Here is a 24,630-nt window from a genome sequence, read left to right as displayed (position 1 = left end):
GCTTGTGACGGACCCTCCACCGTCCACTCTATTTGTTCGGCGATCTTTAAATTTTTTAGAACAGTAAGCAAGAAATGATCTCCCCTCTTTAATATATAAAATTAATATGGGGTGGTTTCACCAATTCAATGACTTTGTATGGTAGATGAAGATTATTTATTTATAACTTATAAGGTTGGTTGGTGAAACTCAAAATATCGAGATGTTTTCATATTTATACTATCCACCAAATACATATTACATGACGAAAAACAAGACTAACGCACTTCTTATGTTTGTTATTGTATTGAAAAGGTATATGTTACGTAGATTCAATTTGCGGTTATGACTTTTATTGGAAAACGACAAGATAACAAAATAAATGTTAAATTTATTGGTAAGGTATGTGTAATCACTTTTATTTAGGCTAAATCAAATGTCGGTCTTACAAAATTCTTATTAAAACAAAATATTTGAATTAAGTTTTACGTTACTAAAAAAATAATTAGTTGATAAATTATTTTTTAATGCTTGACAAATGGTGCTTCATAATAAACAAAGCAGCAACATATCAAAAACTTTTTATTTAAGTTGACAGAGAAGAAGAAAAAAATAAACCCATATACAAAGACTTAAATATGGTTTATCACCAAGGTTTAAACTACAATAAATCAATAAACATTTTAAATAAACAATCTAAAAACACCCTGCCAATCGGTCAAGATTTGAAACTGATTTTATAACTTTATGTTTACTACGTATATCTTTGGTAGTTATGAAAAAACAAATAAGCTAAGATAAAATACTAGAAATGTTTTCATCATCGTAAATTTTATAAATATTTCCACGTGACAATCAAGATAGTTCAAAAGAAAAAAAATAATAATAAAAAATAATGAACATTGACTTTTTCTTTCTCTATAAAAAAAAACTCAAGAACACAAGAAGTCCTAGAATACAAAAGGTTCATCCCACACATGTTCAACATGAAACTAGAATAACAAAACCAATTTCAAACATCTTCTAGAGCATCTTTCACGATTAATTATTCCAACATACCTTCTACAGAATCTATAATATCAAAATAATATTATTTTCACGAGTTGTCCACTATCTTTTCCAATTTCTCAACCTTGTATCATCTCATCTACCCTTATCACATTCTCGGATATCTCTTTCTCTGTCTTTGTATTTCCACTTCATTCATCCAATCATTCACCCATAACAACCCTTTGTACCCAAAATACGCCATTAAAATCAAACTCACCACAATCATAACCAACACCAATAGCTTCCGAAAAATCCCCATCACTTTCTGTTCAATATCCACACCAAAAAAAAATCATAAACCAAACAAATTATGACACACTTATACCCTTCTCAAGCATCACAAACTAACCTGGAACATTGAAAGTTGATACTCTTGTTGTAATTTCTCTTTCCTTCTTTTACGTTTCCGTACATGATTCTCCACATCCGTCTCCTTTTTCTAAAAAGATTTCAAAAAAAAAAAAAGTTACACGTGACAAAAGAAGAAAAGAAAAACATAATTATGTAATATGAGTTATGACACTACCTCAGGAGCTTTAGGTTTTCGGAGGTGCAAGTCAGAATCATCAACTTTGACTTTACTCTTGCAATCAGAATTGCATGGAAGAAGTCCAACACCAAATTGATTTTTGGTTATATCTTTTGGATCACGCTCATTACTGATATATGTGGCTTGTACTTGATGACATGGCCACTCTTTTTTTAAGCTTTGACACCCGCATCTTACTATAACCTATTTCACACATTAATCAATCATCTATAAAATTCAAAAAGAGAGGACGAAATATCAACAAACAAGATCAAAAGATAGTGTTTTAGTGTTTTTACCTTTTTGGAGCATTTTTCTGGTGATGGACAATTACCAATATGACACGTCTCCGGACACAAATGTGTGCAGTTGGGTAACTTTCTGCACAAACAAAACCGTAGCTCACAAATCAACACATTGTGTATGTTATATGTACAAATGAACATTTAAAAAAAAATAATAATAATAAACAATAAGAAAGTGAAAGATTACTTGTGACAGGGTCCACCACAAGAACGGACAGCTGTCTGTTCCTTTTCAGACAAGTTATTGTAATACAAGCACTCAAAAACATGAACCATAGCACCACAATGACATGATCTCTTTATCAGCACCTTGCAAGGTGGACAATCTCCAGGATGACATTTTCGGGGACAGGGATGTGGACATACAGGATCCCTCTCCTGTACAACAAGGGCAATTTGGTAATTTTGAATTTTTCTCTCGGATTGTATAAACAACTATAAAGAGAAGGCTAACCCGTTGGCAAGGTAGATTGCACTTCTCACATTTCTCGCCTCCTGATCCAGGAAGCTCGAGGGCGTGGCAGGTTTTTGTGCAAAAATGATTGCCACATGGCAGAAGGTTTCCGCAATAATTATCACATGAAAATTTTGATTTGTTTGAACACACCATCTGCATAATAATAATATTATTAGAAAATAAAAAGTTGGGTTAAAAAAAAGTGAAAATTTTGCACTTACCATTCTCTCAGCTCCAAGATGTTCACCAAGGCATTGTCTCCAAACAAGTTCTGGGCAATGTGGGCATGGAGAACCAGGAGTTGTTTCAGTTTGAAGTTTTTGTTTCTTTTTCTTGGGTTTCAATGTGAACTCGGGGTTAGGAGGAGGTATAGGACCATGGCACCTTCATTTAATATTTGTATATATGATTCTTTCTCAAAATTGATGTACAGATCATGATTCATGAAGGAAATAATATAATGCTAAAAAGTGGATGAAGAAAAGGAGGTGAAACAAACCTTAGTTTGCATTTATGGCCACAAGGGTATTCTTCATCACAAACCAGACGACATGGTGGGCATGCTCCATAATGGCATTTATGTGGCTGAAAAAGATAAAAATGAATTGGAGAAACACAAGGAAATATAAATTAGGAAACTTTGTAAAAAAAGGAGGAACTTAATGGGAAAAGTCTCTTATTGACTTATGCCTGAATAAAGAGTGGTAATTTAGTAATTTACCTTAGTAATTGACTTATGCCTGCATAAAGGGGTTATTTGACATCGCTTGGAACACTTAGGAGGTTTTTGCTCCTTTTCTGTACCACAAGGAACCTGATAGATACATGTGATTTTGGATAGATTTTTCAAAGTATAATGCATTACGAAAAAAAAATATGAAATTAAAATGCTTTATAGAAAGAAATATAAGTATGATGATATCATACATGAATAAATGAAAGTACTTTGCTATTTCTTGCATTTAGCCCTTCACAATACAATCATTGTTCTTGGAGAAAAAGTTTAAATTTTCTTCAAGTCATCATAACTGAAAACTACAATAATCTTGACTTATTAAGTCTCACCTCAAAGTGTGTCTCACCACAGAAACATGAAATAGTCACCATTACTGGACATGGAGCACAAGCACCTCTAAAAAAAAACAAAACCAAGTCAATCATACTATTAAAGCCTCATTTCAAACTTAACATATAATAAGGGAAGAAAAATCAAGAAAGAATAAATTCAAACGTGTTTTGAAAAAGAAAAAAAAGAAAGTAAAATCACATTTTATCTCAATAACCAGCCTTCTTATCTGTTTCTCCAAACATGAAAATGCTAAATTATTAAGAGAAAGCAATCTACCTATGGCAAGGAGATGGGCATTTGTGATTCTTGCATCTTAGCTTCTTGTCACATATCTGAAATTTCATAAAAAGAACTTAAAGATTATCATAAAGAAAATTACAAAAATGGGAATGTTATTGAAAGCCATACCTCTGAACAAGGAGGACAATCACCATCACAACATCTCCTCTTGCATGCATGGCGTCCACAATCCCGCACACGTTGACATTTCCTTTCACATACTACATCTTGATAACAAGGAACCTATTCTAAATTCAATTCATATTCGATCTTTTAGCAAAAAAAGTTCCAAAAATAAAAAAAACATTAGAAAGCAATTAACTTTTTACCTGTTTCTTCAAGCTCCCACATTTACAAGACTTCATGACAACAATTCTACAAGATTCAACACAAGACCCACGGTGACACCTCTCAGGACAACTATGGATTCGACACATCAGCTTCTTGTCACATGTCCCACCACACGATGGCACCACAACATCACAAGCCATTCCCTCATAAATCCGTTTGCCACATGGGCAAGTTCGTTTCCCCTGCAAAGGGCAATCGCCACATTCACCTTCGTGACACCCTTTGCTACATACATGTTTCCCACATCCAAGAAGCTTCTCACATGGAGTCTCACACCTGAAATCCCTCTGAAAACACTCTCTTTTCTCTGTTACCTTGCCGCAATGACAGTTGTAGACTCCTGTAGCTTTACAAGGCGGACATTCGCCGGGATGACATGTTTCTGGACAGCAATGTGTTTTACAATCTAATAGCTTTGAGCAAGTTTTGTTACAGGAAAAGTCCTTAAACCCGCAGCGTTTGGTATCTTCAACACCTCCGCAAAAGCAACGGGTTTTAACGAGCTTAGGGCAGGAGGGACAGGGTCCTGGGTGGCATAGAAGCAAACATTTGTGTCCACAGTCGTATTTCAATGATCGATTACAGACTTCTCCGCAAGAATGAGGTAAAATCCAAGGATCGTGAGGCGGATTTTCGATTTTACCGCAGAAACAAGTGTATGTCTTCGGGATCAGGGTTTTGGGGAACTCGATACGGCATTTAGGGCAGTTCCAAGTCGAATTGCGATCATCTGCGCCACGAGCGGCGGCGCGTAGTGACGATAGATCGGAGGACTGGCGGGCCCATGACTGGATGCAGAGGAGGTGAAAGACGGCGAAGCAACGAGAGGAGCAGGACCAAGTGGGATCTGTGGGACGAATGCGTTCGAGGCAGATGAGACATGATAGGGCGCCGGAGCGTGACGAGGTCAGGAAAGATCGGATTTTGGTGAGGTCCGGGGATTCAAGACCGGAGATCTCGACGTAGGATCTGAAGATTGTGTTGGAAAAGTCGGTGTGGTTGAGGGGCTTTGGTGTGGTTGAAGTGGAGTCCGAGTCGGAAGAGTCGGAGTCGGAAGGATGAGAGGGTGGCAGACGGTGGCGGACGGTTGATGTCATCTTGAGAACCGTCGAAAAGAGCGATCTATGATTTTGATTGGCATTTTATAAAGGGAAATTTACACGGTAACATGGTTCATAGTTGGTGAATGAGTTAAAGCCCGGAGGTAGAGTCCGGGTTCATAGTTGCTTAATGAGTTAGAGCCCAGAGTTAGAGGAGTTAGAGGGTGTTTGGCTTTGCTTTTAAAATAACTTTTGGACTTTTAATTTTTCTAAAAAGTTAAAAAAGTTCAAAAGATGTTTGGCAAAATGGAAAAGTTCTTTTAAACTAACTTTTAGTCATGCTTAAAAAGAAGCTTTTTAAAAAGTCATGAAATCCTATCTTTTTGTGACTTTTAACTTTTATCTCTTAAAAGTTTTAAAAATCCATCCAAACACATTTTAAATACCTTCTTCTAGAAAAAGTTCTTTTATAAAAAGTTCTTTTTACAAAAGGACTTTTCACTCAAAAAAGCAATCCCAAACACATCCTTAGAGTCCGAGTTCTCAATGAGTTAACTTCTAATTGAGATTTAGGTTGTGTTTATTATTATTTTTTAAAAGCTCTTCTAGCCTCTTAGGTTCGCAGCACACGCGCAACACTTTTAGATTCGCAGCAGTTTGTTTTTCTGCAGACTTCGGGCTCAAAAACCTTTTCCCGTCCTCTTCCCCACACACCAGTGGACTTAACTCTTCTAACCACTTCTATCCTATCTAAAAAAACACCCTATGCCCTAAACAAAAAAACGTCGTTGCTCGTTCGTTCTCCTTCTTCTTCTCGGCATCCTTCCCAACAATCGATCCGGTGGTCCGACTCCAGCCTCCACTGCCACCCCATCGTCGGTCGTCGTTAACCCCCAAACGCCAGTCGCCGTTGCTGCTTGCTGCTGCCATCGCCGGTCGCCGCTGCTTCATGCAACATGTAACCTTTTTTCTAATTTCTTATTGAATTGAGTACCGATTGTATAAATTTAAGTACTAATTTTCTGATTTCTTATGTATTTGAGTACCGATTGTATGAATTTGAGTACCAAACTTCTGATTTCTTGCTGCCCTCGGTTTCAAGATCAATTTTTTTTTTTCTTATGCATTTAAGTACCTATTGTATGAATTTGAGTATCAATTTTCTGATTTCTTATGCATTTGAGTACCAATTGTATGAATTTGAGTACCAATTTTTTTTTGTTTGAGTTAGGATTTTGTTGCTGAGATGTTACAACCTTTGTTAAAATCTTTGTTGAATGTAAAATTTATGATATGATTGTTCTTTAAACAGATTTTCTGCTGAAATTTATATTTGTTGAATGTTGAATGTTGATTTATGTTGAAATCATAAACTTATATGCAAGTTTACATGCTGAAATCATAAATCTTTGTTGAATTGGTCCACCTCTTTGCTGAAATGGTTTTTTTTTTTTTAACTTAATTATTGAATTGTTATCACTTGTATTTCTTGAATGGAGATCAAATTTATGTTTACACGCAAATTTGTGCTTAAATTGTTAAGCTTATTTGTTGATTGTGTTGTATAATCTTTGGTTATATGGTTTTTTTGTTCATTCATAATCTATTGTTGTTGAATATGCTAAACTTATTTGTTGATTATGTTGAAATATGATTAATCTTTATAGCTAAAATATGTATTCTATATATATATATATATATATATATATATATATATATATATATATATTGTTATTAGCAATGGGAGATAAACATACATGGACCAATGAGCAAATAAAATGCTTATTGCAAACTTGTATTGAAGAAGTGCAAACCGTGGGTAGAAAAGGTTTGAGTTTGCACAAACAATAATGGCACAAGTTAGAAACAACCATTAAGGAAAAGTATGGCGTGAATTTGAATCAATGACAATTAAAAAACGCCTATGATAACCTTTAAGCCAAATACACAGGATGGTTATACTTAAAAAACAAAAGTGGAAACCTTTACAATCCACAAACAAATACTTTTAACTTAACAAATGAGGAGTGGGATGACTTTAAAAAGGTATATATATATATATATACATACACATATTTATGAAAAGAAATGTCATAATCATAATCGAATTTGAAAATGCAAATATCACAATTGCTATCTCCTCAAAATCTACTTAGTGAAAGTGTTTCCTCACAATCATTTTCATAAATTAGAGAGAAACCTTATGACACTAAGATTTTATGGTGTATATGTTCCTATCCATGTGAATTTGTCATAACCATAATCAAAAGACAACATTAGTGACAAAAACTCATATGGATTAAATTTGTTCAATCTTAATTTTTTGTCACCTGGCAGCACAAGGGCCTACCATTGTTTCGGAGTTGTTATGCGAACAACTGAGAACTTATACAACTCACATGCATAGTCAACTTTAACTGGAATGGGCATAGAAACAAGAATATGTCATCACGATGGGTTACCAACCTCAAGTTGTGTGCTAGTGATTAACAATAGGCTTTATTCTTGATTATTTATTGAAACTTGTCAAGATCTTTAAGACTCCCACTGCCATCTTGACATATAACACTCTCATGTTATGAATCACTTCGTGACAAATCGAATATTAAAGAGTTAGCACGGATTCTTATCAAGACAAACACTTCATACAATTGGTCTTAGTTGGTCTTTGCTTTATCCAAAACATCACAACTCACCAATTTTAAATGTACATGAGTAGAGACCTTTTACTTTACATCTGATAAGTGTTTTAAACATTTCTTAAGATTTAATGTCACTCAACACACAATCTTGGAGTATGACTCTAACACATGTTTTTGGAACGAAGTATGACTCATCTCCTTGATTTAAACATTTCAACAATTCAGGATTCCCCTTCTTAGCCATACAAGTGCACTAAGGTGTCCTTAGAGGATCAATTGTGATATGGTTTTCCATAATCATTAAGATGATCATAAAACATGATACTAAAGTACTCTCCCATCCTTTCAGATTGGAGAAACTTTTATCTTTCTGTCTAATTTGATTCTTCTCATTCGTTCTGGCATACATTGAAACTTTTCTAATGTTTCATAATTATACTTAATCTTGTAAGTAGAACCATATTTACTAAACTTTAGTAAATCATGACGAAAAGTCTTATCGATCTTTGTGATGGATCTTGACCAGTGCACACCCAGTGTACCCAATCCCCTAGTCCTCCACTTGACTCATATATATATATATATATATATATATATATATATATATATATATATATATATATATATATATATATATATATATATATATATATGAACAAGGAATTAGTCTTAATTTCCCAAAGATTAAAATTATCATTCATCATACAATACAACTTACATGATTCTATGTTTCTATCCAACTGAAACTTGGGTGATGAGAATCTTTCCTTATTTGACAAATTTTCGATACTACCACAAACGAAATAATCAAATTCATATTGCCATCATAGAAACAAACAAACATCAAATTTTCATAAATGCCATTGTAAGGAGATATAATAAAATAAAAAACAAAATTTTATTTATTTATAAAATGCGGAAAAAACTTTTCCTTACAATGCAAGTACAAATGAAAACTATGTTATTACATATTTCCTAGCAATCTATCATAACTCCTAAGCAGTAACTCAAAAATCTGATCTTCGAACCATGCGATTGAAATCCATTTTCGCAATTAGATTCAACATACTCTTCCTTTAAAATTCCTTCCCTTTGCATGATCATACAAAACATCAAAATGCAACCTTGTCACATCATGTATTAAGAATCAATAATTAGGAACTTAATAGAGTTACATATTAGACTGACCTGAAGCAGAACCATACAATTTGATTAAACTTCTCAGGTAGTCAGGGCAGCTTCGCTTCCAATGTCCCTTTCCTATCTTACCTGTTCGGCTAACGACTCTCCACCAGTCAAGGAAGCGTGGTGGGAGTGGACTCCCATTAAACTGTCATTTAATAGGCAGTAACCTTATACCCCCCCCCCCATTATAGACCGACTTCGTGAATGAAACCTACTAACGGTAAGATTGACTTTACTCGTATATATATATATATATATATATATATATATATATATATATATATTAAACTTATAGTGTGATAATAGTTTAATGATTGAATTTTAAACTTTTAAAATTCTAGGGTTTGGAACTAAATGTTTCAAAAGTTAGACTTTTACATTTACAAATTACAAAACATGAGGACAAGTTTTAAACTATTCAAAAAACCTTTGGAATCCATAGCTTATGAGTTTAATATAGGTTTAAATGAAAATACTCTTGAAAATCCATAACTTGATGACAAGTTATGAAGTTCATAAAACCATTTATGGGAAAAAGACTCTTCAAGTTTATAACCTATATGTTTAATAGTCTCTTTAAAAGAAAAACTTTTCATTTTCCATAACTTGAGGACAAGTTATGGAATTCAACAAAAACTATTTAGATCAAAATTGTAACATACAAAAGAATCAATTTTTCTATGATCTAAATTAAACTCATAAGCACAAGACAGTTCATATCAAACAAATTTCATGTAATTAGCCTAACTATATAAACTAAAGCATGAAACGTTGACAATTATCTTTTAAATTGGATAAGCATGATCATTAGCACATCAAAAACATGTTTATAAGTTCAAAAACAACTTAGGGTAATGATCCTAGTCCATTTCCAGCCAAAAACATCGAAAATCTGCTGTCAGGGGCTCCCACTCGTCAAGTGTATGAACAAACTCCGTGAGTTGGGCTGTTTTGTGCTTGGAATCGGCGAGTCCACTGTCCAGAACAGCAGAAAATCGATTTTTAAGGCATTTCCAAGCAAGTAGCTTCAAGTATAATTGAAAACAAGCCTAGGCTTTGATACCATTGTTGGGTTTTGAGCATTCTAACACTCTTAAGGTGTACATGCAACCCTAAATACCTTGGATGTATGTTTTCTCTATTATACATGCAAAATTGAACTTTCCAAGGTATTACCCTAACTAGCATACAAAACATTGATACTTTGGTAATAAAACAAGTTAGATAACATACATTTTCTTGTAGTTGGAAGCCTTGGACCTTTAAGAACTTAGTGTCCCAAGTGTTGCACCTTAAATGGAATCACACAACACCACCAACAACTTGGAATAACTTGAGAGAAGTATCCTTCCACTCAAAATCAGCTAGCCCTCCTTTTCTTATCACTTAGGTGCCAATTATTGAGGTATCAGGCTTCTTATATAGTGTGCACATTAGGGTTAAACCATGTAACTCATGACTTTCCACATTCCTTGTGATCCATGGGTTTTAACCTCCATGGAGTATCCATGGGTCACCACATGGGTTTAGCCCAATATGAAGAATCATGGATCATAAGCCCACTATATAAGAATGAATGATTTAACAAATCAATCCCTATTTATTTAATTAGTCTCTTTTGATCACAAAGTTAATTCCAAACTAATTCTTGATCAATACTAATTAAATAATATGATTTCATATTAATATATTAGAACTTATACTATATTAATAGATCATAAATATCCTCTTCCCACAAAAGTCTATCCAAATTGTTCCGATGCCATGCAACCAAAATGGACCATGCTACTCTGGGGTCAAGTACATACCAATAATAGTTATGGGCTTAGACACCTAATCCAACACACACACCCTCGTGTGTCGTGCCGCACTTGCCACATCGGCTACGATCCTGGTGACCTGTCGATCTAGAATTCGATACCTTGGGCCTCTTGCCCGACCCTACAGATTTTTGAACCTCGTCCGGCTTCCTTTTCCTGTCTGCCTCTAAATCGATCTCCCTCTCCTTAGCTCAAGTGATCATATCCTCCATCGTCTTAAAGTTGGATCAACTCACGAATTGTCTAACGTCACTCCTCATCATCTTGTGGTACTGAGCCTTCTTCATTTCATCATCCTCCAAATACTGCGGAACAAGAAGCGCTCTCTCTTTATGAAATTGGCGGCGATCTCCGTTACTGTCTCCATAGTCTACTGGAGGTCCTGGAACTCCCGCGCTAATGTTGCACCTCAATAACTGGTGTAAACTCGGCTCGGAACCTGGCCAAGAAGTCACTCCATGTCATCGCGTCCAACACAACATCATCCCCAATAGCATGTCCAACCTCCTCCCAACAATCACACGCTCTATCCTTCAGGAGGCAGGAGCCAAGTCATACTTTGTCCCCCTTGGGACACCGGCTAGAACGGAAGGCGTTGGCGACATCGACCAACCACCAGCTGCTAACAATGGGGTCCCTAGCCCCATGATAGTCTGGAGCTCCACAGGCTATGAACTCTCTGAATGTCAATGTACGCGCTCCCATCATGGTCGTTATCTTGGTGCGGAATGCACCTAACATCTCATCCAAAATCTTCATAATGCCCTCCTTGACCGTACTAAAGATCACAGGAGTCTGGTCTAAAATACTGCACGTAATCTCAGTTGAAATAAACTCTCTCGTCTTTTCATCCAGCTGCTCGGCTCTAGAGCCCGAGCATGATCCCTCACCGGCACCTGAAACTACCCACTGGTCTACCCCGTAGCATCACCATATTACACATAACATGACAACCATCAGAATACTCATCACTATCGAGGGATCACACACATACTACAAGTTTCCTGGTTTTATCTCAGCACTCCTTGAATTGAGTATGGATCCTCTACTTTCAGTAGTATGGGCCCATACTACCTTCTACATCTATCCGAACTTTATTGGATTGCCTCGACTCCACCAAGTCCCTTCTCACTTCTACTGTTCCCAACACTAATCTCATCCTAGACTTGTCCTAGGGTAATCACCATCCTACTCTCCACCATCAACTGCATAAGAAGTCCGTGTTATCTCCTCGTGACTAGCTCACAAATACCATTACATATTACTAAGACTAGATAATTCTTCAAATGAGAGATCTTACTCTACAACGGTTGGACTCGAACAAGAGCTGCGAAATAGAGCTAGACCTAACCTTCTAAAATTATTTAGTCACTACAATATTTAACTTAACATATTTGTATACTAGTTAGTAAAAGCTAATTGAACTCCTAAAAGCACAAAGCAAGCAAAATTCGAGCATTGAGTACACATAATCAAGCATATCCTAATCAGGCCATCATATCACTGACTAATATGTACTAGCATGCAGTTCATAAAGCTGATACACATATAGCAGGCTCATAAGGCATCCTTCTAGACCCTTAGCCCTAATATAGCATGCAGTTCTCATAATCATATCATAACATAAACTTGTATGGGTAATTTAGGTGTACTTACTTGAGCTCGGCTGATTGCATGCACCACATCCTTTTTCTCTTTTTCAAAGTTCTTTTTTATTTTCAAATTCTTTTCTTTCTCTCAAAGACCTTTTTATAAAAATGATTTCTTTTTGAAATTTTCATACCAAGTCCTCAGTTTGAGTTCAGACACACCCGAGAGTGTGCCCGAATCCCTCAAACGAAGGCTCTGATACCAACTTGTAACATCCCAAAAATACAATCCAAAAATTTCATTTTAAAATCATTGAAGTAAACGATATTTCATCAATAATCACAATAAAAGTCATAATTCATGTATCTCAAATCATCGTACAAAATACTGTATCAAAATCGTATGTCAAAATATCAGAGTAACAACATCCCAGGCTAAATCAATGGTGTGTGCATTGTAGTCATCCCGAGCTATTCCCCTTGCTACTAGAAGTACCTGAAAACTGTAAGCCTGAAACTTAGTGAGTCTCTCTAAACTACCACATACCATACACATAATCACATACTGCAAACATTGGGCCTAGCCCGCTACATCGGGCCCCGCCCGACATCGGACGAATCCGGCATCAGGCCCTGCTCGGTATACACTTCTGTTTCTACTAGGCCTTGCCTGTCTCTGGCCCCGCCCGCTATACATATACAAACATATAATCATAATCATAATCATAATCATGCTAGTACATAACACTATAACTGCTCGTCTAGAGGCCTCGCCTATCTTGGGTCCTGCCCTACTCTGCTAATAATGAGATATAGAACCCTGTCCACACTCAGCTAGTGAAGAGATACGGGTCCCCACCCACACTCACCTCCCTACCAGGTACATACAAGTATCACTAAGTATCACCCGACATCGAACCATAGTTCAGAAACATATATATAAACCTTCCTCGGGCCTCGCCCAACATCAGATCGAAATCCAAAAACATATAGACTACATCGGGCTAACCCCAACGTCGGATCTAAATCCCGTATATACTATCATACATAAACGGGCCAGCATTGGTGCCCTCGACCCGTTTCTACCGGAGAAAACTCGTCTCATAAGTTGACTGTAGAATCCCGCGAATAACCTCTCGCTGCTAGTTGGCAGATCCCCGAACTATTAATTTCACAATAATACTTAGTCAAAATAATACTTAGTCAAAATATAATAACCTTCTTAGCATAAAATGACTATTTTACCCCCTGGTCAAAGTCAATGCTCTAGTCAAAGTCAAAGTCAAGGTCAACTCCTAGTTGACCCAACTCGTAGAGTTACCTCCTAACTCGTCGAGTTCCTATGCTATTCGGACTCGTGATAAACTGAGTCAGCTCGTCGAGCCCTTCTACAGACTTGTCGAGTTCTACTTGGTACGGAATCGGGACAAATCGACTCAACTCATCGAGTCCTCCTCTGGACTCGCCGAGTTCCCTTGTCTGGGGTTATCTTGATGGATTAATCCCCTACACCTCAGATCCAAGCTTCATACTTAACATAAACCCTGAAAATGTCATTTTAAGGGTAAAGTTTCAAACTTTACCTATTAATACATCTTCTTAATGGGTTTAGATGAAACCCTAACTCCTTGGGACCTAAAACTCGGTCCTTAAGCCATCCGTACATCAAACTAAAACTTACAACCATAGATCTAAACCCCTAACACTACTTGGACACGTAAAGCTCCTACCTTTCTCTTCATGCATGACCTTTTTGGGGGCTAAAATGGCCAAAATGACACTTTATGGCTTGCATGGGGGCTCCAATGGCATAAAGCTTGCACCTTTATGCCATATCAGCCCTTCAAGGTCTTAGATATGGAAGAATACCCACTTGGGTCGACCATTCTCCAAAAGCTATCATTCTTGGACCAAAACCCTTATAAAATAGAAAGGAAGACATCTAATGAAGTAATGATCAAGACAGAAACTTGATTACCAAAAAATATAACCAATAAAGTGTAGTTTCTAGATCTACTTTCTTCCTATTGAACCCTCTAGATTCCTCTTCTTTCACGAGCTTCAAAGTACACAAAAATCACCCAAAATGGCTCACAACCTCAAACAATGCACTAGGGGTTCGTGGATTAAGGTTTGGGACTTGGGGGCTGTAAATGAGGCTGAGGGTGGGGATTAAGATGCTTAAATAGTGTGTAAAACCCCGAATCTAGGGTTTCCCACACCCCGACCAACTCGTCGAGTTGGTCCTCCCCAACTCGTCAAGTAGGTCTCTTTACGCGCGTCCAAAAAATTATTCCTACTCATCGAGTTATCCCCCTTGGACTCGACGAGTAGACCTTCAATTTGCATAATATCTTTCCTTAATTAGCCTTCTGGTTTCTGGGTGTTACACTGTACTACCTTGTGCTGTCAGTCAACAGATCAGGGCATTCCAACCAAAAGGTTGTGGGCCAAGGGTAATCCAACCAGGAAGTTGTGGACCCAGTATGTATTAAGTAATGCAACCAAAAGGTTGTGGGCCGGGACATTCCAACCGGAAGGTTGTGGGCCAGGGGTAATGAAACTAGGAGGTTGTGGACACAATATATGTTTGATTAGATGTTTGTGTGGTGGTACCTTGGGGGAAATCACTAAGCTTTGGTTTACAGTTTTGGTTTATTGTTTCAATCACTTCAGATGATTGTGGCGAAGCGGGGGTGATCGTGTACATCCTTCAGATTTTATGTTATTGGGATTTTGGGGTACTCTGAATATTAACTATCATTTTTAAAACAATGTTTTGTAAATAATTATTGTTTTGGGGTTGTTTTGGAAAAATAAAAAATTACTCTGATTTTTGGGATGTTACATATTTCTGCATTGTCCAACACTTGCAATCAAATTAAATTTCTTGCTGACTTTAGCTTTCAAGTTCCTTATTCTAATATTTGGTTTCTGAAGAATCTGATTCATGAATTGATTTACCATTTATAGGTAAAAATGAACCCAAATTTGAAGACTCTTGCACAATTATGCCTATCTTTAGAGATTTACTCTGGAATGATTTTTCACTGGTCATCCAGGTTGCCCACAACCTAAAGGGATAACCTTTATTCTACTTATTTGTCTTATCTTTACAACATTTTACTAATAACCTTTGATGATCGCTTTTTTTTTCATTCCATAAATCATATCCATTATTGACTGCATAGTTGGTGACACGTAACTTCAATTCCAATGGGTTAGAAAACTTCATACCCAAAACTAACACTATTTGCTCCTATTATTGGTTCTCATCATGGATAGGGAACACAATATCCTTATCTTTTCCATTGTTTCCTTTCTCTTCATCATCATCACTTATATGTCCTGAAAGTTTGTTCAAGAATTGGTACCCAACATTTTTACAAAAGTATGGACCTCTTCATCACATTCATGTTCATATTCCATTATATCTGAAAGTTCAGAATCCTTGTCATCCTCTTCATCCAACTCATTTGACTCATACCCTTTACCATCTGCTAATAACTTGTTATCAGCCCAATCAAGAATTGGTTCATTTTGGTGGTTAATATACACATCTAACTCACTCTCAAGACTATAAAAGGTTTCCAAAAACTCCCAAAAATCAACATCACTATTGCAACCAATAACATAAAACTTACCTACTAGGACATTTAAGGAATAACCATAGTTGTGGAATCCTATGGGGATGGCATTGAAAACCAAACCCTATGATATTTCAAATTTGAAGCAAAGTAATGGATAAGGCTGGAAGGGGTTGTACATGATGTTTTAGAAGTTATGCATCTTAAAATTCAAGAAATGCTGAATATATATATATATATATATATATATATATATATATATATATATATATATATATATATATATATATATATATATATATAAGATTCAAATAAGATAAATGGACATGCATTTTGAAGTAGTAAAATACTGTAAAATATAATCAACAACCAAGTTTTGTTTGTTACAATGACCAAATCCAAATCCTTTAAGAAAATACAATACAATGGATGGGACAACATATGAATGTATTTTATATGATGAAATCCTTTATTTGAAGTGAAACCGTATAAGAAGCTTAACATGTTCAAATTTATTTGGTTTCTTGTTATGGAGTGGAACCGTTCGAAACCTGGTTTTAATTTCCCTTTATTCGAAGTGAAACCGCATAAGAAGCTTGACATGTTCAAATTTCTTCCCTTTCTTGTTATGGAGTGGAATTGTTCGAATCCCGGTTTTAATTTCCGACACAGGCAAACATGTTTGACCACCAAAGTCATCTTTCTCAGATACATTATAGTCTCGTACAACAATCTTCAATAAAGCCAGCTCAGGGATGGTTAATGGGAATGTAAATTCTTCATCCCAAATCGGTATCCAATCATCTTTGATTATTCTCGTCTTTTTCTTATCATCATCCGTTGGGACTCCAACCAAATACATCTGTCAAAATCGATATTCTTTTTATCAGATACTTCCACTTATCTTGGAAGCATATTATTATTATTATTATTATTATTATCATTATCATTATCATTATCATTATCATTATCATTATTATTATTATTATTATTATTATAATAATAAATTTCGAACAAAATTTTATAATTCGGACGACATTATAAAAATTCGAACGGTTATATAAAATTGGTTTTTAACTATCTTTTATTATATATCTTAATAATAATAATTATAATATTATTATTATAAATTGTGAACAACATTTTATAAATCGGGTGACATTATAAATTCGAACAACTATATAAAATCGGTTTATAATCCTTTTTTTTCATTTTATAAATCGATTTTTAAAATCGGCCGACATTATATATATATATATATATATATATATATATATATATATATATATATATATATATATATAGTCTAATGATGTCAAATCAAATGTTAAAAAAAATAAAAAAGAAAATAAACAAAAAATGATATCAAATCAAATATCAAAAAGTTGATTATATTGAGTTTAGGGTGGTAAATTTGGTTAATGCGATACTTATAGTACAACCCTTATTATTATTATTATTATTATTATTATTATTATTATTATTATTATTATTCACGATTAGATGCAAAGAACTAGCAACATAGATTTGTTTATTGGATTCTACTTTCATTTCTCCCTCTTACAACACATTCTACTTTGTAAAATCCACAAACCCATTGCTATAATCAAGTGAGTAGAAATTTTCAAAGCACAATGGCTAATACCTTACAATAATTAACTAACCTTTGTGTAGAAATCCGGTGGCGAGAATGCATCAAAATGAGTCTGGCTAAAATCCATGCACCACCCATCGCCCATATATACTTTCACCTGAAAAATAAATACATCTTAAATTAATTCAATGTAACACAAATTGTCATGAATAGATAGACTGACCCTCAAATTTTTCTTCACTTCTAATGTTGCTTTTGGATCGAACACCTCGTCATTAGCATCCCTATTAATTAGAAAATCAGGTTTCTTAACATAACCACACCCTCCATTGGAACGAAACATTCCATGCATCATCCAAAGTGATTTGTCATAACCCTGTGTGTAAAGATATGTGTTACTAGTCAGTCCGAAGCCTTATCACGGACAAGCCTTGTAGGGCTATTTTAAATTATGAGGCACGTCTTCTGCTTACACAAGTGATTTAGAGTGAGTCCATGTTTCAAATTTTTGGGTTGCATATCATATCAAATGCTATATCAATGCCAACAAAATGTCAAAAAATTTGCATTCCACTTTAAATCTCACCTGCATATTGAACGCGACCTTTTGAGCACCATGCATCCATGCCTCAAGTGGTCTGAAATTCGTTGAGGTTACCCGTGTTCCTTTAGGGTACACCCTAAGAATATTCTTGTGAGTAAACCTAAATAGAACATAAACCATATTTAGAAACTATAAAATTATGCAAGGTTGTTAAAATCGATCGTACATAGGTAAATCAATCTCAAACTTTACTAGGAGTGTCATTATTTTTTTAAAGAAAAAAAATCTAATATTTTTCTGGGGCTAACTACGTAAAATATCCATTTTAAATTGTTTATCATTAAATGATGTATTGGATATGTATATATATATATATTTTTTGTTTTAAACTAGTCATTGTTAACCGAATGGTTATCGATGTATTTTTTATGTTTTAAAATGCTTTTGGTAGGATCTTACGATCAGGATCTTGCAATACAAAAAACTATCGTATATACTTTCTCCGTCCCAAAATTATTGTAAAGAAACAAGATTCACACAGATTAAGAAAAAACAATAATAACCACTTACTTTATTTATAAAATGACTACAATAATAACCACTTACTTTATCCATTCATTTCCCCCAAAATGGGGATAAACTTTGAGTTGTCGGTTTTACTCCCTCGTTTTATATATTTATACGTTTATGGTTTTTTATCTACTAATTATAATTTAAATGTAATATTTAATACTTATAATATTATGTTATATATTAGATTATATTAATTAATTATAAATATAAAGTTTGTTTTTTGTTTAACAAATTCATATTAAAATTTAAATACATATTTAAAATTTTAAAACACAACAACGTATTTTACAAAAGCTTATAATTACGTATTATAAATATAATCTTATTTAAATAATATTATTGTAATGGAAATAATATAAATTATACATGTGTTAAAATCAAATTAATAGAAGGGTTTTTTGATTAACAAATTCATATTAAAATTTGAAATACATATTTGAAATTTTAAAACATAATAACATATTTTACAAAAGCTTATAATTACGTATTATAAATATAATCTTATTTATTTAATATTATTGAAATGGAAAAAATATAAATTATATATTTGTTAAAACCAAATTAATAGAAGAGTGTGTTTGACAATTTATATAAGTTAGAAGAATAAAATATATTTTTTTGGGGGTAAAAAGTGAAGTAGAGTTGAAGATGAAATACTATTTACCGCATTTTTTACTTCATTTTTGGAAGAAAAAAAATGAAAGTGGGTTGAAGATGGTCTAAAGAATATATTTATTTATAAAAGTGAGCTATTATTTTGGAACAAAATAAAAAGAAAAATAAACAATAGGAGTATAAGATTCCAACATTGACAAGATTGAGATTATGTTTTGGTAAAAGGATGATTATTCTTGTAGCAACCCTAAAGTGACCCACACCTCCTTAACCCAAAAGCATCAAGTCAAATACAAAGTGACAATAGACCACTATACGGGGGCTTATAGCCTAGCGGTTTTCGGTGTTGCCCTCTTTCCTTGAGGTTGAGGGTTCAAGTCCCATCATGGACATATGTGGATTTATTTAAGGTGTAGTTTAGGATTATGTTAGATTTGCCGTTTAAAAAAAAAAAAAAATACCACTACCACCAGCTGCCTGTAATAACAGCCCAGGGACAACACAAAGCTTAATCCACATTGGAATGGAAAATATTGGGACAACACAAAGCTTAATCCACATTGGAATGGAAAATATTGACTTGTTGTACACAACAAATTGTATGGGTCTAAAAAAGGGAACTTTAGTGGTTACCTGACTAAATCAGTTCCATAAAGAGATGCAGCTCTTTCAAGAGTTTGTTCACTCAAACTAAGACGTTTGCCTCTCCCAGATCCCACCATTAACGCTTTCCTTAATCCATTCTTTGCTTTTATTGCATGAATTCCTATCAGTTGCTTGTACTCAACAGCTGCTTTCCGTCCAGGCTTCTTATTTTCCACATCTTCATCTTCATCAGATTCATCTTCAGAGTCAACGACAAGAAACCGGGACGACTATTGATTTGACTTGTTAAGAACCGGATCGAATCAAGAATTTTTTATATAGAAGATAACTTTAACAATTAGAACACCTCTTCATCAGTTGCCGTCGTGTTTTTTATGTCAGATGGTGTCGCTTTCCCCACAAACAACAAATCTTCTTCACTTGAGCTCGAATCTTGCTTAGATTCAAGGTACTCTTTTGGTTGCTTTGTTGAAAGAATGATACGATGCTTTAATGCATCAGGCGAAAGGAATTCATCATTATCTCCGACCTCAGGGCAGTAAAGCACATCTCCAAAAATTTCCGTCACCATCTGAAATCCACAACGGTTTTTAATATCTAAAACGCATAAAAAAAGGACATCAGAAAGATCAAAAGAAGACAAAAATCTAACCTCTGCAACTATAGCCTGAAGATCCGGTGTTAGATGATCTTCTAAAGTTATGATTACTGGATAAGGAGAACTCACAAAAGCATGCTCATGGATGGACTTCAAACATTTGCATAGATCTACCGGAGTTGTCAAAGTCCTTCCATGAAGAACATGAATTCCGTCATTTGAACTATTTGGCCATAAATCGAGCTCGATTACCCTCACGCCTCTTCGAAGAGCTTTTATGATTGGTACATCACTACAATCGCTGTTGAGCTGATTTCCTGTAAGGTAGGAGTTGTGGCCTGTATATATGAAGTAATGGTGCAAGGGTGCAGTCATATCATGGTGTACCTGAAACAATAAGTGTTAAAACCTAAAAATATCCGATCATAGTCCAAGATTGTAGTATTACCATAAATTTTTAGTTGAAATGAAATTGGCTGATTTTCAAATCTCATCTACTAGTGAACTGAATAACAATTCATTCAAAAAGGACAAAGTGGGGTTCTTGAATTACTAAAAATCGCATAAAACGTGTTAATTTTTTCGCAAACCTGAGATGTGATGGGTCCATTGAGGTCATCGAGGAACAGGTATTTGAAGAAATCATCAATAGTGAAAGAGCAGCCTGTAAAATTGGGTCGGAAGTGGTGCAGCGCTTGCTCCATTTTTTGCTTCGCATCATCGATTGCGACTTCTTCTTCTCCCTGAAACTCGATCAAGAACCGCCGGAACTGATACGGCGACATCTCTGACTCCATGTTTGTGCACAAACTAAATGCGTCGATAACATCCGGCGGTGGTCGCCGTTCAGTAATCTTGAACTTCCGATTAAAGCCCAACACTTTGTAGTAATCATAACTTCCCTCCATTCTTCTTCTTCTTCACATATCCCTTCTTACCATGATACATGTATATATCAGACTTGACTTACTCGAGAAGAAAACGGAGATTAAAAAATTGAAAAAGATTAAAAAACTAATTTTTTGTACTAAGAGTCGTCAGAAATTGAAGCACCTACGCTTTCGACTTGTCTGGGCTTCTCTAATTTGTTTGTCTTGATTAATTAAATCGGTTAACTTTACATTTTTTTTTACGATAATTTCCATCAAATCTCTATTTGAAACTTTTTATTGTCATGTTTCTTTTTTCGATCCTAATATTTTTCGAATTTGAATCGAATACCCTTCGATCCTTCCTCTATAATTATGTATTCATTATATATTTTCAAATGTCTCATCTGCTATACTCTCCATTAGTTTTTTGTTCATCAAAAGGTTGTCATCATGTTTCCTTGAATGATGTTCTGTAAGGTTTCTTCTCTCAAACTCTTATCGTTTCCTTTTGATTTCGACTTCTTGCTTTTGTTCATCTCTAATTTGAAGAGACCACGTGCTTCTTTTGCTTGAATACCTATATGGTCTCCATGGGTTCAATTATCATATGGTTAGAAATAATGATTATGATTAGATCAATCCGGATCCCCTTTGTGTTTAGCTATCGGTTGTTCAGACTACCCTCGACGAAACACCGTTTAAAAGTATTTAAAGTTCAAAATCCCCAATTATGTTACTGCATTTTATGACCACCTTTAGATATTGTACTTTTTCTCGGAGGATTCAAGCGAAAATGATTTATTATGAAGAAATCTAGATGTCGATTGTTGCTAAAGGTACTTTAGGTCTTGATACATAAATGAAAACTTCATAAATTATATCTCAAAAAGTATTACATTTATGGCTACTATATACAATGCAATTTTCTTTCTTGATGTAGGAGGGTATTCGTTTTAATCCCATCATTGATTTGTGGTGGAGTACAAAATGGATTGAGATGTTGAAGTGGTTATTTGAAATGTTTTAGTATTAACAACATTGTACACACTATAATACATTTTATTTGATTTAAGATATTCATATATCTTTACTTCTAGATTTACATGTGGACTATTCTAAAACAACTTTGAATGTAAGCTTGGGTACACAATGTAATACTGTAAATTTTCAAATAAAATTTTTGTTTAAAATCACATTAATCTCATTAGCACAATTACAAAGATCCTCGGTTTATATCAAGTTATCAAAAACACATGTTCAGAAGTTGTTTATAACGCAATCCAGGTCCCTCCAAAACAAATCTCCAACTCGTGTGTGTACAATCAAGCCGATGTCTTCTCGTGATCTTGAGAAGTACATGAAACACATAACACACAACACGGTAAGTATGAAACTTAGTGAGTTCCCCAAAATACCACACACAGCTCATTAGCTATTCGAGGCTATAACTCAATAAGACCCTCCGGTCAATGTATCTCAGTGGGACCCTCTAGTCTCACAGCTCGGGTGGACCCTCTGGTCCTAATTCAGTAGCTCAGAATAATACACAGCACAAATCACAAAGACATAATAAAGGATATCACAATAATCAATATAACACATAAGACCCTCCGGTCACACAACGATTACCGCTCTAGGTAAAGTATAGTGAGAAGACTCACCTCGAAGCAAGCAAACAAATACACCTTGTACACGAATCACCGATCTAACCTCCGCCTAAAACATATGATAATTATCTCTAATTAAATTCACAACTCTAAATAAACTTATACTAGCCCTTCTTTAACTCTTGGGAAGGGTAAAAGACCATTCCACCCCTCCATGGTCTCCATTAATCACATTTGGTCAAAACCCTAAAAGTCAACAGAAGTCAACTCGAGTCAACAATCCATGCTGACCCAACTCATCAAGTGCATCAAAGCAAATAGTTGAGTCCCCTCATTTCCTCAGAAGCCTCATGAAAACCAACTCAACTCGTCGAGTTGACCCATCAACTCTTCGAGTTACAACATGCTCAGAATCGTCGGGATAAACCCTAACCAACTCGTCGAGTCGGCTCATTGACTCATCGAGTCCCATAAGTCAAAGTCTCATTCATACGATTTAAGGCAGAAAATGCTACTCCATACTCTGGATCTGGCCTCCTAAAGCTCGAATATCACGTAAAGCTGGCAACTTTACGTTCATGCATGGCATATTGGCTCATTAATGCCAATACAAGCTCTTACAAGGGTTTGGCGCTCAAAAGCTTGCCTCTAGCTCCACAAAACTTGGGTCTTTGGGCTCACAAGACCTCCTACAGTTCAATTATGAGGTTTCAACCTCAAGATATGCTCAAGGGACTCAATAAAACAAGGTGGATAGGAGAAAACCCTAATAACTTCCTCAAACCAAGATCTAAACAAAGAATGATCAAGTTAGCATCTTTTACCTCCAACAAAAGCTAACCACTGAAGAATCTCTGGATCCAAACGTCCCTACCTGGACCAGGCCAAGATGCTCTCCAAATCTTATTCCAAAGTTGCACAAGAACACCCAAAATAGTCTCTTTCTCTCTCATAATGGATGGAACCGATCTAAGGTTTCTCACAAGGCTCTCTGGAGATAAGAGAGACGGAAATGAGGGCTTAAGGCCCTTTAAATAGGACACAAACCCGAGAAATTAGGGTTTCCCCAAACAGCTCCAACTCGCTGAGTTGGTCTCTTTACTGGCCGAGTTGGTCAATAAACCCACGCGACCAAAACGACTGCACTCGCTGAGTTAGGCATCCAACTCGTCGAGTTGCTCTGCTAAGGAACATGAATTTCTCAAATATGATACCTGGAAATTTCAGGATGTTACAATTCTCCCCCACTTGAATTAGATTTTGCCCTCGAAATCGCTCTGCGACAATACATAGATTGAACCCAATGACCCGAGAAGCACCACCGAAAGAATCTCATATCATACAATAATTTTTCTCCAAAGACACCTGAGCCCAAACAGGAACTCCCAATCCCAAAAAAGGACGGACCCCTCTGTCGCTGCAACACCCGTTATGACTCTCTAGAACCTAGAAACTCTAGTGGTTTGTCTTCTTGCCAGACCGCCCTAGTAGGATATCATCATGTTATTCGCTCCTTAAATAACAGACCCTGTTAACACACAACCACTCTGATTCTCTTGATGCGACTGATAAAATGAAGTGATTGACCAATAGTTGACTATCGATCACTAATACCAAATATACAAATCGATCCATATCGCACTCCAAAGGAACGAAAGGGTCACATCTCACTAGGTACTCATCAACTATACTGCTATCGAAACCCATTTGAAAAATGGACACACTCTGTCCTCAGACAC

At 35.4% G+C, this 24,630-nt stretch overlaps 2 protein-coding genes across 2 annotated transcripts; both read right to left on the bottom strand.

Annotated features, from left to right (window-relative positions):
• Positions 1 to 872: 872 nt before the first annotated feature.
• NFXL2 (NF-X1-type zinc finger protein NFXL2) lies at positions 873 to 5,192 on the bottom strand. Its single transcript, XM_078977008.1, has 13 exons — positions 3,998 to 5,192; positions 3,798 to 3,911; positions 3,666 to 3,721; positions 3,386 to 3,452; positions 3,042 to 3,134; positions 2,820 to 2,905; positions 2,542 to 2,704; positions 2,318 to 2,473; positions 2,051 to 2,241; positions 1,858 to 1,939; positions 1,556 to 1,762; positions 1,379 to 1,468; positions 873 to 1,294 (listed from the first exon to the last, which is right to left on the bottom strand). Exons 1-13 carry the CDS (start codon positions 5,114 to 5,116, stop codon positions 1,136 to 1,138), a joined length of 2,583 nt encoding a protein of 860 aa, XP_078833134.1. The 5' UTR covers positions 5,117 to 5,192; the 3' UTR covers positions 873 to 1,135.
• An 11,021-nt stretch (positions 5,193 to 16,213) lies between these two features.
• Positions 16,214 to 21,353, bottom strand: LOC145028331 (phosphoinositide phospholipase C 6-like). The gene is made up of 8 exons (XM_078977007.1): positions 21,003 to 21,353; positions 20,467 to 20,799; positions 20,161 to 20,385; positions 19,842 to 20,083; positions 18,063 to 18,180; positions 17,700 to 17,852; positions 17,547 to 17,633; positions 16,214 to 16,744 (listed from the first exon to the last, which is right to left on the bottom strand). Exons 1-8 carry the CDS (start codon positions 21,318 to 21,320, stop codon positions 16,451 to 16,453), a joined length of 1,770 nt encoding a protein of 589 aa, XP_078833133.1. The 5' UTR covers positions 21,321 to 21,353; the 3' UTR covers positions 16,214 to 16,450.
• Positions 21,354 to 24,630: the final 3,277 nt, after the last annotated feature.

The sequence above is a fragment of the Lactuca saligna genome, chromosome 2 (assembly GCF_052625555.1).
Source record: "Lactuca saligna cultivar CGN05327 chromosome 2, ASM5262555v1, whole genome shotgun sequence".
Classification (NCBI taxonomy): domain Eukaryota; kingdom Viridiplantae; phylum Streptophyta; class Magnoliopsida; order Asterales; family Asteraceae; genus Lactuca; species Lactuca saligna.
Note: the sequence above shows the minus strand (reverse complement) of the source record. Positions and strands in the feature narration are given on the sequence as shown.

What these genes read in the sequence shown, in the direction of transcription:
- NFXL2 (XM_078977008.1), bottom strand. Translation starts at nt 5,116, where the DNA reads ATGACATCAACCGTCCGCCACCGTCTGCCACCCTCTCATCCTTCCGAC. An exon ending in CAGAAAAATGCTCCAAAAAG is followed by an intron (nt 1,763 to 1,857) that starts GTAAAAACACTA and finishes TGTGTGAAATAG; the next exon opens with GTTATAGTAAGATGCGGGTG. An exon ending in ATCAACTTTCAATGTTCCAG is followed by an intron (nt 1,295 to 1,378) that starts GTTAGTTTGTGA and finishes GATATTGAACAG; the next exon opens with AAAGTGATGGGGATTTTTCG.
- LOC145028331 (XM_078977007.1), bottom strand. Translation starts at nt 21,320, where the DNA reads ATGGAGGGAAGTTATGATTACTACAAAGTGTTGGGCTTTAATCGGAAG. An exon ending in CGACGGCAACTGATGAAGAG is followed by an intron (nt 20,084 to 20,160) that starts GTGTTCTAATTG and finishes TCAAATCAATAG; the next exon opens with TCGTCCCGGTTTCTTGTCGT. An exon ending in AGGTCGCGTTCAATATGCAG is followed by an intron (nt 17,853 to 18,062) that starts GTGAGATTTAAA and finishes CTTTACACACAG; the next exon opens with GGTTATGACAAATCACTTTG.